Consider the following 16,911-nt stretch of genomic DNA (forward strand, 5'->3'; position numbering starts at 1 on the left):
ATGAAAGAAAGACAGAATGCGTTAGACTTGAAGGACCTCTCGATGGCATTTGAAGCATTCGTTCATAAGAATAACAGCATGTAGAAAATATTATTCTTTAAAGAATGAATTACAAGCAGCGATTCTTTTGGTGTATTTCTGCCTGTATATTTAATCTTCATGTCCAGCGAAAAACACGAAGTTAAACATTTGGTACTCTTTACAAAACACATGTTGGAAATATCCTCTCTAATTAGGATTCTAATTAGTAATTAAATGAAAAACCAATTAAAGTGAATTTAAAATAGCTTCCTAATATTTTTTTAAAATAACAGTTCAGATAATAATTTAGTTTTTAAAAATTTATAAAAATCGCATTGACCGAAAGAGATAAACTTAAAACTTCGCTTAATAATAATAACTTAATAACTCAGTTTCTTATCTCAGAGAACTCAGCATTTGTTTTTGTTTACGAAAAAAAATGACACATTAACAAAAAAAAAGTATGTAAACTGACCTCTTTGATGACCCTTAGAAATTTTTCGTTGTCTATGACATCCTTATTACTCTTGGGTAACCTAAGGTACTTGTCCAAGGCCAAAGACGTCAGCTTGGCAGTGTCGATGGCCGCCGCGTTGTTTTCCTCTATGGTAGTGCCCTCAGGCCTGATGTAGCGGTACGCCAGTAGCTCGCAGCGCCGAGAGAAGAGCCCCAGTTCGTACATCTTGCTGGCCCCAGAGAAAGGTTCGTAGTAAGAAGCCTGAAGTCAAAGAAACACACATTTAGAACGTGTTCCAGTGTTTTGATGACATTTGAATAGCTTATAATAATACCTCTATTTCAATCGCCACGTCATTGTCGCCAAGCCAAAATGTCAACCCTTTAATAAAACGTACCACGTCTCGCGCCAAATTCCTAATCGAGTCCCAACCAGTTCCATTTTACAAAACTCTTGACAGCCTGAGTGTAATGTGTATTTAGGTGAATAATGATATTGTTGAACTGATCAGCTGGCAACCCTTTCGTTAGAATGTTGTTGATACTAAAAATAGATTATTTCAAAGTTTATCTAGGAAGAGGAGACAGTAATTAATGACCTACCGGATCCATGAAGAAAAAAGTCATGTCTGGCTGGTGCAACATTCCATAAGATCTGGCCTGAAGGATAAGGAAATAGGACATATTAAAAATAATTATTTTAAGGGTGATATTAATACGTATGCTTCTAAGCAGTAAATTAAAATTAAGAGGTTCATATTACGACACGTGGGGCCAGGTCCTGTCCGTGATGTGACGATATCCGTCATCTACAGATTTAAGTTGGGCATCACCGTAGCAACAAATTTAGTTTGGGCATCACTGTAGCAACAAATTTAGGTTGGGCTTCACTGTATCTACACATTTAGGTAGGCAGCACTGTAGCAACACACTTAGGTTGGGCATCTACATATTTAGGTTGGGCATCACTGTAGCAACAAATTTAGGTTGGGCATCACCGTAGCAACAAATTTAGGTTGGGCATCACCGTAGCAACAAATTAAAGTTGGGCATCACCGTAGCAACAAATTTAAGTTGGGCATCACCGTAGCAACAAATTTAGGTTGGGCATCACAGTAGCAATAAATTTAGGTTGGGCATCACTGTAGCAACAAATTTAGGTTGGGCATCACTGTATCTACACATTTAGGTAGGCAACACTGTAGTAACACACTTAGTTTGGGCATCTACATATATAGGTTAGGCATCACTGTAGCAACACACTTAGGTTGGGCCTCTACACATTTAGGTTTGGCATCACTGAAGCAGCAAATAAAATGGGTATCAGACAAGTCCAGACAAAAAGTTCAGCATTGATATAAGTAACAGATCATTTTCTAGTTGTAGTGAAGCAACACAATGCTTTACAGTACTCTTTGTAGGTAGTAGTGCACTTAATAACAATATAATGAAACACTCTAGTATTTCTAGAGTCATCAACCAATGTATTTTTAGTGTGGAAAGACGTGTAGATTTTTATCTTATTATCACTGGGCATCACTGTAGCAACAAATTTAGGTTGGGCATCACTGTAGCAACAAATTTAGGTTGGGCATCACTGTAGCAACAAATTTAGGTTGGGCATCACTGTAGCAACAAATTTAGGTTGGGCATCACTGTAGAAACAAATTTAGGTTGGGCATTACCGTAGCAACAAATTTAGGTTGGGCATCACTGTAGCAACAAATTTAAGTTGGGCATCACTGTAGCAACAAATGTGTGTTGGGCATCACTGTAGCAACAAATGTGTGTTGGGCATCACTGTAGAAACACACTTAGGTTGGGCATCATCGTAGCAACAAATTTAGGTAGGCATCACTGTAGCAACACACTTAGGTTGGGCATCATTGTAGCAACAAATTTAGGTGGGCATCACTGTAGCAACAAATTTAGATTGGGCATCACTGTATCTACACATTTAGGTAGGCAGCACTGTAGCAACACACTTAGGTTGGGCATCTACATATTTAGGTTGGGCATCACTGTATCTACAAATTTAGGTTGGGCATCTACACATTAAGGTTGGGCATCACTGAAGCAGCAAATAAATTGGGTATCAGACAAGTCCAGATTGGTAAAGTTCAGCACTGACATAAGTAACAGATCATTTTCTAGTTGTAGTGAAGCAACACAATGCTTTACAGTACTCTTTGTAGGTAGTAGTGCACTTAGTAACAATATAATGAAACACTCTAGTATTTGTAGAATCATCAATGTATTTTTAGTGAGGAAAGACGTGTGGATGGTTGTATAACTACAGGAATGTTTTAATTCATTCTGCTGCCAGCTACTTCCATCTATGCCACTTAGGGCAAAATGGCGCCTGTGTTGATCTTTATAGTGCTTACGGGTGACACCTCTGTTATGCCATCCTCCTTTGAGCTCGAAAAAAAGATCGCCTCTGTCATGCAGTCGTCCCCCCCCCCCCAAACGAAATAATAAGCGTCCGCAGCTGTCGAATGGTAAGCACTGCCTCTCTATAGTTCACACACTCCAGCAGAATTGGGCTGTTTTGTAAGGTAGCACTGCTGGCGTATGCCCATTATGGAGTAAAGGCTCCTTTGAAAAGAACGCTTGAGAAGCTTTAGACACAGTAGAAGAGCTCTCACGAACCCACAGGACTCACATTTGAGTCCCATAGAAAAGCACTAGTTAAAGCTGCATAATAAGTAAAGAAACCTTAAATAGACCCCCGGTGGACAACAGCTCAGTCTGCACCATTTGTGGGAAAAAAAGAAGGTCGCATCTGGGTTTGCACGGTCATGTGAAACACTACTGATCCATAATCTTGAGAATTGAAGACATTACCATTAATTAGTTCTGCATTGTCTGTTTGTAGTTTTAGAATACTATAAGATAATAAACTACTCTAAGGATGATTTTGTTTTTTTAGAAATTTGATAAAGGAAGTGACTGCCTAATTGGCCACACAAATATATTCATCTTTTTATTAAATGTGGATGACACCTTTTATTTATAACACGTTTTCATAGGGAATTCCAAACTCGACTCAAATGTTTTTCACCTAAGAGTTTAATAGATATATTAAAGTACATGACCATTTTGCGCAGCGACCTTTAAGCAATAGATCTTTCTTTATCAGGGCTGTCATTAGCGGAATTGGATTATGCAGAGCGTCCCACAAAGACTCCTTGCAATAATAAGGCATACTAGGAAGTTTATTAGAAGTTAAATGATACAATCACAATTCTTATTAGAAGAATTGATATTTGTTCTAATTTGTACAAAAACAGATGATCAAAATTGTGTTATAAAAAAATACTATAAAAACATTCGTAAATTGATCTGCAATGGGTAAATAAAATCGTGAATATTGATACTATTTTTAAGTGCTAAAGAGTTTCTATTTATTATCTTATGACGGTAGTACTAAATGAGATAAAATACTCTTTTACTTTTTTAGTGGTTATTTATCTACGGAAATCTACAAGATACCTTATTTAGAATCTACAAAATACCTAAATTAGAATGCTCTAAATTGTAGTGCACTAAAAGAGTCATGAATATAATTAAAACAATCTTTACTAGTGCTTACCTTCACTAAGACTTTACGAATCAAATTGTCCCTGGTATCTCGGGGGCTGCAGACTATTATTCGCTGTTGGCTGGACAGCTGGGCGTTCCGGAGCACCTCAGAGACACTTTCGTTGATGGCGCTGGAGCTGGGGTCCACCGTGAAGGGAATCAAAGACAAACTGTTGTTCAACATCGTGGCTGCCAGGTTGTGGCACTCTGCACACGAAGGAACATGGAATAGAGGAGAAGCAAAATATTTTAAAAATAAATAATTTGTTAATAAAAACAAATCACTCAATATTGCAAAGTGTATTTCCCTTTTTCTATATTTAACAAAAAAAAAATATAAATTAATTACCACTAATTGATCAATTAATTGTGTTCTTTTCTTACTTAGTAGTTGTCATTGAAAATGAATAATCGTGCAACATTTTCAACTTGATCTGAGACTGAAGAGTGGGAGAAAAGAGGTGTAACAGAATCCACCCAGACAGACAGACATACAAAAAGAGTTAATATACGCTTCGTAAGAACTGAAATATTATTCAGCTTGATATTCATCAGCATTGTACTCATACACATTGGTGATGTATACTAATCGGGTCAGTGTGCTACTAACTGAATGTGCTACAGTCTGACTATGATAATGGTTGAGTCTGCTAATAGTTAATTGTGTTTCTGGTTGAGTGTGCAACTGTTTTACGTGTGCTGCTACTGGCTGACTGTGATATTGTTAAGTTTGCTTTTGGTTAGCTGTGATACTGGTTAGCTAGGCTAATGCTACATTTGGCTGTGATACTGGTTAGCTAGGCTATGCTACATTTGGCTGTGATACTGGTTAGCTAGGCTAATGCTACATTTGGCTGTGATACTGGTTAGCTAGGCTATGCTACATTTGGCTGTGATACTGGTTAGCTAGACTAATGCTACATTTGGCTGTGATACTGGTTAGCTAGACTAATGCTACATTTGGCTGTGATACTGGTTAGCTAGACTAATGCTACATTTGGCTGTGATACTGGTTAGCTAGGCTAATGCTACATTTGGCTGTGATACTGGTTAGCTAGTCTAATGCTACATTTGGCTGTGATACTGGTTAGTTAGGCTAATGCTACATTTGGCTGTGATACTGGTTAGCTAGACTAATGCTACATTTGGCTGTGATACTGGTTAGTTAGGCTAATGTTACATTTGGCTGTGAATCTGGTTAGCTATTCTAATGCTACATTTGGCTAATGTTGCTTTTGTAAGACAGTTTTGTTGTTGTTTTTGCAGTGCCACACTGTCTATTTTGTCAATAGCAGGTTTGTCAATAGCAGGTTTGTCAATAGCAGGTTTGTCAATAGCAGGTTTGTCAATAGCAGGTTTGTCAATAGCAGGTTTAAATGTCAGTGGTGTCGATTGTGTCAGTCTTATTGCGTGAAGCTGTGAGTCTCGAAGTCTCAAGATTTGAAGCAAAAAGAGTGGCCAGGGTGAAAGAGCGCCGAACCAACAAAAAGCTGAAAGAAGAAGCAGGCCTATCTGCAACTGACTAAACCCACCCATGCCACGTATGCGGTCGGCTTTTTAAAGCAAGGATTGGACTTCACTGTCATCTTCGAGTCCATAGGAAATGAGAAATGTGTTCATCTTCGATCACGAAGGAGGAGCTATATATGTTTTCAATATCAGTCGAGTCAGTACCATAATGACACCTTTATTAACGGAAGTGACGTCGGTACCTTGGTTATCAGCGGCGCTCTCTGGCATAATCATCAGAGCGCTCTCGTATTGCTTGACGATGAAGTAGTCCACAATGGCGCGATTGAGATCCGCCGCTGGGGGGCGTATCTCGATTAACGTCTTCCATTTGATGGTGTCTTGGACACGACTCATGTCTATCCAGTCAAACCCTGAGGATACAATGTCGAGAATGAAATAGTATAAAGTTGAAACAATGTTAAGACACAGTTGGAGGTAAAGTTGTCACAACATTTAAACAAAGTCGAAACAAAGTTGATACAATTTTTTGAAAACAAAGCTAAGACATAGCCGAGACCACAAAAGTTGCAACAAAGTTATAATAAAGTTGTGACAAAGTTGCAAAACAAAATATGATACAAAATGTCGGAAAATGTCAAACAGTAAAAAAAAAAGCATATTATGAACAACGAAGTGGAAAATAAATCTTAAAGTTTTCTAATGTTGTATCTTAAAGTTTTCTAATGTTGTAACTTAAAGTTTTCTAATGTTGTAACTTAAAGTTTTCTAATGTTGTAACTTAAAGTTTTCTAATGTTGTATCTTAAAATTTTCTAATGTTGTAACTTAAAGTTTTCTAATGTTGTATCGTAAAGTTTTCTAATGTTGTATCGTAAAGTTTTCTAATGTTGTATCTTAAACTTCACCTGACAAACTCATTAAATTTTAGTAAATAATTTGTTTGACAGGTGGACAAATTGTATACCCTAGAGTCCTAGACCGAGGGCGTTTGAGGGTTAATATTTTCTCCCCCACCAAACATATGTGTGTGTGTATGTGAGTGTGTGTGTACGTAATTTTCATTACATCCTGACCCTTCATTCTTTCGAACTTTTTATACATAGAATAGATTCTTCCTGGACTTAGTGAAAACCTTGTGGACAGTAGACACCCCGCCCTTACCAGCTATGCTGTCTGGGAGAATGCTGTGAGCATTATTGCCAGTATTTAAAACTGAAAAACAAATGCACATTCTGAGGTATCTACAGTGCATTACTCTGCTACTCTTAAATTAAACAATTGTAGCTTAAAAAGCAAATCTGCTATTCAAAGCACTTTATCAATGGAGCCCAGCGAATGGTAGAAATCGGTAAACTATAGTTTTCCTTAGTTTTTTATTGAATGGGATAGGTAACCACAAAACCCTGATTTGGTTACGTTCATGGAAAAAGTAATTGCAGCTTTATTATTTCTTTTTGGTTGAAGATAAAAGTAGGTCTGGTACCCTTGAAATCCTGTCTTGGCTAAGCTCATGGACTTTATGACTGTAGTTTGCTTTGCTTTGGATTTTTCTTCCGAAAAAAAGGAGTTTTATCGTCAAAAACATCTGGTGTTTTTTTTTTTTTTTTTTTTTTTTTGGGGGGGGGGGGGTTAAGCTCAAAACTATCTGTTAGGGGGTTTTAAACTCAAGACCATCTGTGAGGGGGTTTTAAACTCAAAACCCTCTCTTGGCCACACTCACAGAAATAGGTGGCTGTTGTTTACATTATTATTATATTGAAGAAAGGATTTTAAACTACAAAAAAATGGTGACTGTCGTTGGCTTTTTTTTATTGAAAGGGGGGAGGTTAACCTCAAAATCTTCTGTAGGGGAGGACTTTAAACTCAAAACCTTCCTAGGCTGAGCAAGTGATGGTATAACATTAAAATCTCACTTACAATAAACAAAATGAAAGCAAAAAAACAGTCACAAAATTCATCCTCTCTTTGCGGGGGTTGGGCGGAATTTCATTTTGGGGGGGGAGGGGGTTGAACCTCGAACCTTTCCCTCCTGGCTACGCCCATGCTTCAAGCTAATTATTAACAACATTAATGCATATAATATTGTTGTAACCCCAGTGGCGGACTGATAGGGTTAAAGTGTGTGTCACCTACTGACACACTAGACAAAGGTGAATCAAACAGGTCAACGGCTGTTGAACAAGGAACATTACAGCCAGTCCACGCAAATATGACCAGTGTTGTGGACAAGTGATCGAAAGCCTTTACGGACGATAGATAATGTGTAAGAAAGGACAGTTGAGTCCAGGACAGCAAGGCAGTAAGGTCTGTGCGGTACCATGCGAGTTCTCGAGACTTGTAGCTGTACGAGCTAGAGAGACTTGTAGTGATTAGTTAGGCAGTTCTGTTGTGTACAAGAAAGCATTTGAAGTTAGTGTAGACAATTGTGTTGCATTGGCTGTTGATGCAAGTATTTGTCATGAAACCGCCACATTGTTTATTGAAGCTCTTGTGGTCAAGTTCTTGTGTTAGATGTGCTGTGTTGTGTTTGTGTTTAGAAGTGTTTTCAGATGGCCTGGTAGAGAAAATCGTAACAATATAGAGCTAGTTATTAATGACTAATTTCTCTTTTAAACGTATATGGTATATTATATAGGTATTATAAAGCCAGGGGCTTAGCTACGAATTTTTGATCATTTGCGGGCCCGGGCTTTACCTCTTTGGGGGCCCCTGCATTGTGCGTAATATTTAATATAAAAAAACACTGATTTGGCCCTCCCTGGATTCCCCCCCCCCTCCTTTTCCACCCTAGCTACGCCACTGTATAAAGCTGACATTCTCGCCAGATAATATGTAAGAAAATCAACATTAGGTCATATATAAATAGTTTTCTTCGAAATACCAAGGATGTACAATTAAAATGTGTTCTCAAATGCATTGAGATAAATACCTAAATTCTAACAATGTTTTATATGTATTTATATTTAAAAAACTTTACCACTATATTCACACAAATGACATTTTAATGATATTTAGAAAGAAAAAAAATCATGACAAATAAAAACATATAAAAAAAAATATAAAAAAAATATTTTAAAAAAAGCCCATAAAAGAGGCACATAAAGCCCAAAAAAGAGGCAAAGAAAAGAGGCCTAAGGCCCAAGGATTCCTATGATGATAAAACTAAAATTGAATAGCGCAAATTCTGAGGTTTCCTTTAGAAAAAAAAAATCATAAAGTCATGTTTTCCTTAGCCAAGATATAAGGTAATAAACAAAAACTAATAATATATATGTACCGCCTTAATTTCTCCAAAAGCATGTTAAAAATAAGATCCTACCATTTTTAAATGAATCAGCCGACACAGATCGGATTAAAAATGTGAGAAGGCAGTAGTAGAAGTTATCAATCAAACAAAGCAATGAGAGAGTGGTTTGATGAGTTTAGATTCTTATATTACGAAATATCTATTTCATGTACATACGGCAATGACATAGTGTTTCCTGATGAAACAAAACTTTGGTCATACACAACAGATATTCACATGTGGATTACATTTTTATACCATTAGCGAGAGCACAGTTACTTATGTTTATAAACGAAAATAACATTACTGTTTGGGGTCGCCGCATTGTTGTGAAAAGGGGTCTCTGAACTAAAAAGGTTGAGAACCGCTGGTTTGGAACAACAATTAAGAAAGACAAAATAGCCTTGGATGATAGATGCTTACAACAAAAGTGTTCTAAATATGATAGGTGCTTACAACAAAAATTTGCTAAATTATGATGCACGATGTATCACTTGTAAATACTTGTTAATAATTCACTTTGTGAATACGGCAAGCGTGAAGATAGCATGATTTTTTACATGTGTACAAAGAGTAGCTGAGAAATAAGTATAGCAACATCTGTATTAGTTTACCTTTATATGCCGTCATGATGTATGGTATTTTTATCTTCTGGAGGACTATGGCTAGGTTAGTGTAGAATGGACCGATGATTAGGTTCGGCTGTATGCCTTGGTCAGCTCCCTGTTCTTTCAGTGCTGTAACAATACATTACGATGTTATTTACTGCTGTAACAATACATTACGGTGTTATTTACTTCTGTAACAATACATTGCGATGTTATTTACTGCTGTAACAATACATTACGATGTTATTTACTGCTGTAACAATACATTACGGTGTTATTTACTGCTGTAACAATACATTACGATGTTATTTACTGCTGTAACAATACATTACGATGTTATTTACTGCTGTAACAATACATTACGGTGTTATTTACTGCTGTAACAATACATTACGATGTTATTTACTGCTGTAACAATACATTACGATGTTATGTACTGCTGTAACAATACATTACGATGTTATTTACTGCTGTAACAATACATTACGGTGTTATTTACTGCTGTAACAATACATTACGGTGTTATTTACTGCTGTAACAATACATTACGATGTTATTTACTGCTGTAACAATACATTACGATGTTATTTACTGCTGTAACAATACATTACGATGTTATTTACTGCTGTAACAATACATTACGGTGTTATGTACTGCTGTAACAATACATTACGATGTTATTTACTGCTGTAACAATACATTACGATGTTATTTACTGCTGTAACAATACATTACGATGTTATTTACTGCTGCAACAATACATTACGGTGTTATGTACTGCTGTAACAATACATTACGATGTTATTTACTGCTGTAACAATACATTACGGTGTTATTTACTGCTGTAACAATACATTACGATGTTATTTACTGCTGTAACAATACATTACGGTGTTATGTACTGCTGTAACAATACATTACGATGTTATTTACTGCTGTAACAATACATTACGATGTTATTTACTGCTGTAACAATACATTACGGTGTTATGTACTGCTGTAACAATACATTACGGTGTTATTTACTGCTGTAACAATACATTACGATGTTATTTACTGCTGTAACAATACATTACGATGTTATGTACTGCTGTAACAATACATTACGATGTTATGTACTGCTGTAACAATACATTACGATGTTATGTACTGCTGTAACAATACATTGCGATGTTATGTACTGCTGTAACAATACATTACGGTGTTATTTACTGCTGTAACAATACATTACGATGTTATTTACTGCTGTAACAATACATTACGATGTTATGTACTGCTGTAACAATACATTACGATGTTATTTACTGCTGTAACAATACATTACGATGTTATGTACTGCTGTAACAATACATTACGATGTTATTTACTGCTGTAGCAATACATTACGATGTTATTTACTGCTGTAACAATACATTACGATGTTATTTACTGCTGTAACAATACATTACGGTGTTATTTACTGCTGTAGCAATACATTGCGATGTTATTTACTGCTGTAGCAATACATTACGATGTTATTTACTGCTGTAGCAATACATTACGATGTTATTTACTGCTGTAACAATACATTACGGTGTTATTTACTACTGTAGCAATACATTACGGTGTTATTTACTGCTGCAACAATATATTGTGATGTTATTTACTGCTGCAACAATATATTGTGATGTTATTTACTGCTGCAACAATATATTGTGATGTTATTTACTGCTGCAACAATATATTGTGATGTTATTTACTGCTGCAACAATACATTACGATGTTATGTACTGCTGTAACAATACATTACGATGTTATGTACTGCTGTAACAATACATTACGATGTTATTTACTGCTGTAACAATACATTACGATGTTATGTACTGCTGTAACAATACATTACGATGTTATTTACTGCTGTAACAATACATTACGATGTTATGTACTGCTGTAACAATACATTACGATGTTATTTACTGCTGTAACAATACATTACGGTGTTATTTACTGCTGTAGCAATACATTACGGTGTTATTTACTGCTGTAGCAATACATTACGATGTTATTTACTGCTGTAACAATACATTACGATGTTATTTACTGCTGTAGCAATACATTACGATGTTATTTACTGCTGTAACAATACATTACGATGTTATTTACTGCTGTAGCAATACATTACGATGTTATTTACTGCTGTAACAATACATTACGGTGTTATTTACTGCTGTAGCAATACATTACGATGTTATTTACTGCTGTAACAATACATTACGATGTTATTTACTGCTGTAACAATACATTACGATGTTATTTACTGCTGTAGCAATACATTACGATGTTATTTACTGCTGTAACAATACATTACGATGTTATTTACTGCTGTAACAATACATTACGATGTTATTTACTGCTGTAGCAATACATTACGATGTTATTTACTGCTGTAGCAATACATTACGATGTTATTTACTGCTGCAACAATATATTGTGATGTTATTTACTGCTGCAACAATATATTGTGATGTTATTTACTGCTGTTTTTTTTTTTTTACTTATAATAAAAAAAATTACCAATTGTCGTATTAATTACTCGTAATTATTTATTTTGTTTGATACCAACAGAGAAATTAATCCTTCAGATATGGCTAAATTAGTAGGGTTTAGTCCCCTTAAATAATTGTTAACACCATTTCCCCCACACGCAATCTTCGATCAAGTTGATACTCTAAACATGAATCAATAAACAAAATTAATCAATTGGTAAATTTTAGTAAATTTATTGTTATTAATAAATCATTTTGTTTGATATCGAATAAGGGAATGGAAATAACTTGTACATTTTTTCTGACAAATGTTGTAAAGGCGGAATGCTCCCCCTTCAATTGTCTGTATTTGTTGTTTTTTTAAAGGATTTTTGGCATTTTGCTTGTTATTTTTTTTATTTAAGTTTTAATATAAATTTCATCTCTGTTGTTTTTAATTTAGTTTGAATTTTTCTATTTTTTAGCATTAATTTACTATACTCGTGATGCATATATTTTCCTATTCTATCTCTCTGACACCAATTTTAGTTTAGGTTTTCATTTTTACTTTAACTCTTTTATCTCCGCACTTCAACATGCAAGAAGTGTTCCTCCGTTTATCGTTCACGTTTGCACATTCTTCCCTGTATGTAACCAGAAAACGTTACTTTTGGTATAGAATTATAGGAGAACGCGTGCTCTTTTTATCTAACATAAATACAAGTTTATAAAACCAAAAATACATGTAATTTATTGGGGTAAAATCAACGTTGTTTTCGTTAATTCGGAGGGAATGGGTTACAATGTCGTTTTACTTCTGTTATTTGTACATTCTCACATTTTTTTTTAAATTAACGTTATTGAAAAGTATTTATCCTTATTGATATATATTATTTCTGTTAGCGACTAATTTACTTTTTATCCTTTGAAAAAAAAAAAGAAAGAGAGATCAAAGTTTGTGTAGTTTTTGAGTTACACAGTCTGTGAGAATGGAATCTATTAATAGTTTAACTTAAGCTGGAGACATACCTTTCTCAATTCCTCTCTGGACGTAGGTCCAGCCATGCTCAGGTATCTTTAGCGTACTGTTGATCAGCAGGTTGATGTAGTGAGGTTTCTCAAAGCAGTTGTTGACCGTGTCGGTAAAGTTCAGGTACTGTTGTATGGTCTTCTGGGTGACCAGGTCTCTGTTACTGGCGGACAACATACCTGGACAGAAGAAACATTTTCTCAAGCATTTATCTAGTTTGTTGACAGAATGAAGATTTAGAAATTGTCAATGACGCAATTAGAGAGACAGAAAAGTTAAGCTAATGTATAATACATGAAGTAGGGCACTTAAATTATAATTTTAAAAAAATCTGTCCATCATTCAAGACTAAAACTTGATCGTAAAAATGTTAACTTTCAAAACTAAATAAGAATGTTTACAATTCCTAAAGAAAAAACAACAACATAATAACATAGTTAAACGTAGTAACATAACATAGCTTTAAAAGGGTATGTAAATAATTAAACCTTTTTTCTATCATTTGTTGAAAAGGGGAAAGAACTGTTCAAAGATAAGAAATACAAAGCAACCACAGAATTCAAATGATTATTTTTGCAACAAAATCTACAACAAATTTACATTCACTTAGATTCTCATCAGTCATTCCGCATCGGCCGCCCACTTTGTGGTTTTGTTATATTTTCCACGTTTCGGATGTGTTTCTTTAGAATTAACGGTAAATACCAGGTGACCGCTCGGTTGAATAATTTCTTAAGGAAAGACATATACCCGAAGTTATTTCGGAAATATGTTTTTAATTACCAAAATGAACGATCGGGTAAAGACTAACAATCTAAAGAGTTGATTATGTGTTCTGGTAGTTCTAAATGTAATTGTACATGTCGATTAGAATAGAAAGTCTCTGAAGTCCACCAACAATGTGGAAAAAAAAAAAAAGCTCAGGTGGTGTCGTTTTACATCTTTTGTGTAAAACTATTGCTCTATTGCAGTGTAACTTCTCAAATGGTTACGTTCCGATGGTTAATATTGCAATTAGTGTATTCATTCTGGCTTTAGCACGAAACATCAAGTGATGCAAATTCTCTACGTTATTGGGTAAAACATACACTTTGTAACAAATTAAAATGACGTATTTTTTCCTAAGAGACTTAAAAACACAGAGTTAGTATTCTCAAGTAGTGTTTCCGTCGGGCATATCTGTTTCGCCGACCACCTTTCAGCTCACTAAAAACGATTTCCTTAGGCATACGTTCGTCCTCCATACCGGATACGTGCCCTGCCCAGCGTGACTGTCGGACTTGAAGAAGTTCGTCCCAGCATTTGCAAAAATATCGCTGTTTGTAGTGCAGTCTTACCACAGTATGTCCATGATGGTGTACAAATATCTTGAATGAAAGCGTTCAAGAAGTCTTAGTTGTTTTCTGTAAATACTCGTGTATCTGATCCACAAAGGGGAAACCACTGCTAGATAGACGCTGACTTTGTAGGCAGGCGAGGTGATTTATTTCGTCACTCTGTCACTTGGAGGCATCCAAAATCACCACTGGCCCTGATCAGACGCCTATCAGTATCTCTTAAAAGCAATGCGTCATTTGATACTTTGTTCCCCCCCCCCCCAGATTGTTGAAGGTGTTCACCAGGTCAAGGCGCTGTCTATTTACGGTGATCTTTTTGGCTGAGTAGATTTTATTGGGTGATGTCTGGAACATGACATCCGTTTTTTTTCGAGGTTTCGTTGGCTGGAGATCATGTTCAGTGTGAGAAAGTAATGCGTAGAGATACTGTGTTATGACCATGTCCTGTATTTTGATATGTGACAGTAAACTTTCAAGATTGAACACATTGAAATAATTTCCTAGGAAAATAAAATATTACCCTGCACAGTACTGCATAGTATAACTATCTTAATTATTCTAAGCTTTCTAAACAGGGAATACTTAGTCCTTTGCTTTGAAAAGAATACTTGACCTATCAGATTTATAGATGACATCTATCTGTTTACCAAGTAACAATACATTTTAGGAAGAGGTCAAACCAAATACTTAATGGAAACTTTCATTGACTGTATTGGGAGGTTTATAATCGGGACCAAGAGGATAAGGATAAGTGAAGGATAAGGAATCTGATAAATGTTGAGGGGAGCGGGGGCTGAGCGCAGGGATGAAACAGATCCGATATTTTTTCTCTCCCGCGTTTTTAACAACGCCTTTGAAACATCTAGTTCTAGTTGAGTACTGTTTCCCTGACAACACATCTAGTTCTAGTTGAATACTGTTTCCCTGACCACACATCTAGTTCTAGTTGAGTACTGTTTCCCTGACAACACATCTAGTTCTAGTTGAATACTGTTTCCCTGACAACACATCTAGTTCTAGTTGAGTACTGTTTCCCTGACCACACATCTAGTTCTAGTTGAGTACTGTTTCCCTGACAACACATCTAGTTCTAGTTGAGTACTGTTTCCATGACAACACATCTAGTTCTAGTTGAGTACTGTTTCCCTGACAACACATCTAGTTCTAGTTGAGTACTGTTTCCATGACAACACATCTAGTTCTAGTTGAGTACTGTTTCCCTGACAACACATCTAGTTCTAGTTGAGTACTGTTTCCATGACAACACATCTAGTTCTAGTTGAGTACTGTTTCCCTGACAACACATCTAGTTCTAGTTGAGTACTGTTTCCCTGACAACACATCTAGTTCTAGTTGAGTACTGTTTCCCTGACAACACATCTAGTTCTAGTTGAGTACTGTTTCCCTGACAACACATTTAGTTCTAGTTGAGTACTGTTTCCCTGACAACACATCTAGTTCTAGTTGAGTACTGTTTCCATGACAACACATCTAGTTCTAGTTGAGTACTGTTTCCATGACAACACATCTAGTTCTAGTTGAGTACTATTTCCATGACAACACATCTAGTTCTAGTTGAGTACTGTTTCCCTGACAACACATCTAGTTCTAGTTGAGTACTGTTTCCCTGACAACACATCTAGTTCTAGTTGAGTACTGTTTCCCTGACAACACATCTAGTTCTAGTTGAGTACTGTTTCCCTGACAACACATCTAGTTCTAGTTGAGTACTGTTTCCCTGACAACACATCTAGTTCTAGTTGAGTACTGTTTCCCTGACAACACATCTAGTTCTAGTTGAGTACTGTTTCCCTGACAACACATCTAGTTCTAGTTGAGTACTGTTTCCCTGACAACACATCTAGTTCTAGTTGAGTACTGTTTCCCTGACAACACATCTAGTTCTAGTTGAGTACTGTTTCCATGACAACACATCTAGTTCTAGTTGAGTACTGTTTCCATGACAACACATCTAGTTCTAGTTGAGTACTGTTTCCCTGACAACACATCTAGTTCTAGTTGAGTACTGTTTCCCTGACAACACATCTAGTTCTAGTTGAGTACTGTTTCCCTGACAACACATCTAGTTCTAGTTGAGTACTGTTTCCCTGACAACACATCTAGTTCTAGTTGAGTACTGTTTCCCTGACAACACATCTAGTTCTAGTTGAGTACTGTTTCCCTGACAACACATCTAGTTCTAGTTGAGTACTGTTTCCCTGACAACACATCTAGTTCTAGTTGAGTACTGTTTCCCTGACAACGCATCTAGTTCTAGTTGAGTACTGTTTCCCTGACAACACATCTAGTTCTAGTTGAGTACTGTTTCCCTGACAACACATCTAGTTCTAGTTGAGTACTGTTTCCATGACAACACATCTAGTTCTAGTTGAGTACTGTTTCCATGACAACACATCTAGTTCTAGTTGAGTACTGTTTCCATGACAACACATCTAGTTCTATTTGAGTACTGTTTCCATGACAACACATCTAGTTCTAGTTGAGTACTGTTTCCCTGACCACACATCTAGTTCTAGTTGAGTACTGTTTCCATGACAACACATCTAGTTCTAGTTGAGTACTGTTTCCATGACAACACATCTAGTTCTAGT

At 36.0% G+C, this 16,911-nt stretch overlaps 1 protein-coding gene across 1 annotated transcript in view; it reads right to left on the reverse strand.

Annotated features, from left to right (window-relative positions):
- LOC106062446 (glutamate receptor 2-like) overlaps positions 1-16,911 on the reverse strand; it is a 74,548-nt gene that overhangs the window by 17,006 nt on the left and 40,631 nt on the right. Inside the window, exons 3-8 of the mRNA XM_056043313.1 lie at positions 12,962-13,141; positions 9,435-9,557; positions 5,775-5,945; positions 4,073-4,269; positions 1,081-1,137; positions 497-739 (exon numbers count right to left, since the gene is read on the reverse strand). Coding sequence (XP_055899288.1) covers positions 497-739; positions 1,081-1,137; positions 4,073-4,269; positions 5,775-5,945; positions 9,435-9,557; positions 12,962-13,141 — 971 coding nt within the window. The remainder of the gene's footprint in view (positions 1-496; positions 740-1,080; positions 1,138-4,072; positions 4,270-5,774; positions 5,946-9,434; positions 9,558-12,961; positions 13,142-16,911) is intronic.

Source organism: Biomphalaria glabrata, chromosome 10 (assembly GCF_947242115.1).
Source record: "Biomphalaria glabrata chromosome 10, xgBioGlab47.1, whole genome shotgun sequence".
Lineage (NCBI taxonomy): Eukaryota > Metazoa > Mollusca > Gastropoda > Planorbidae > Biomphalaria > Biomphalaria glabrata.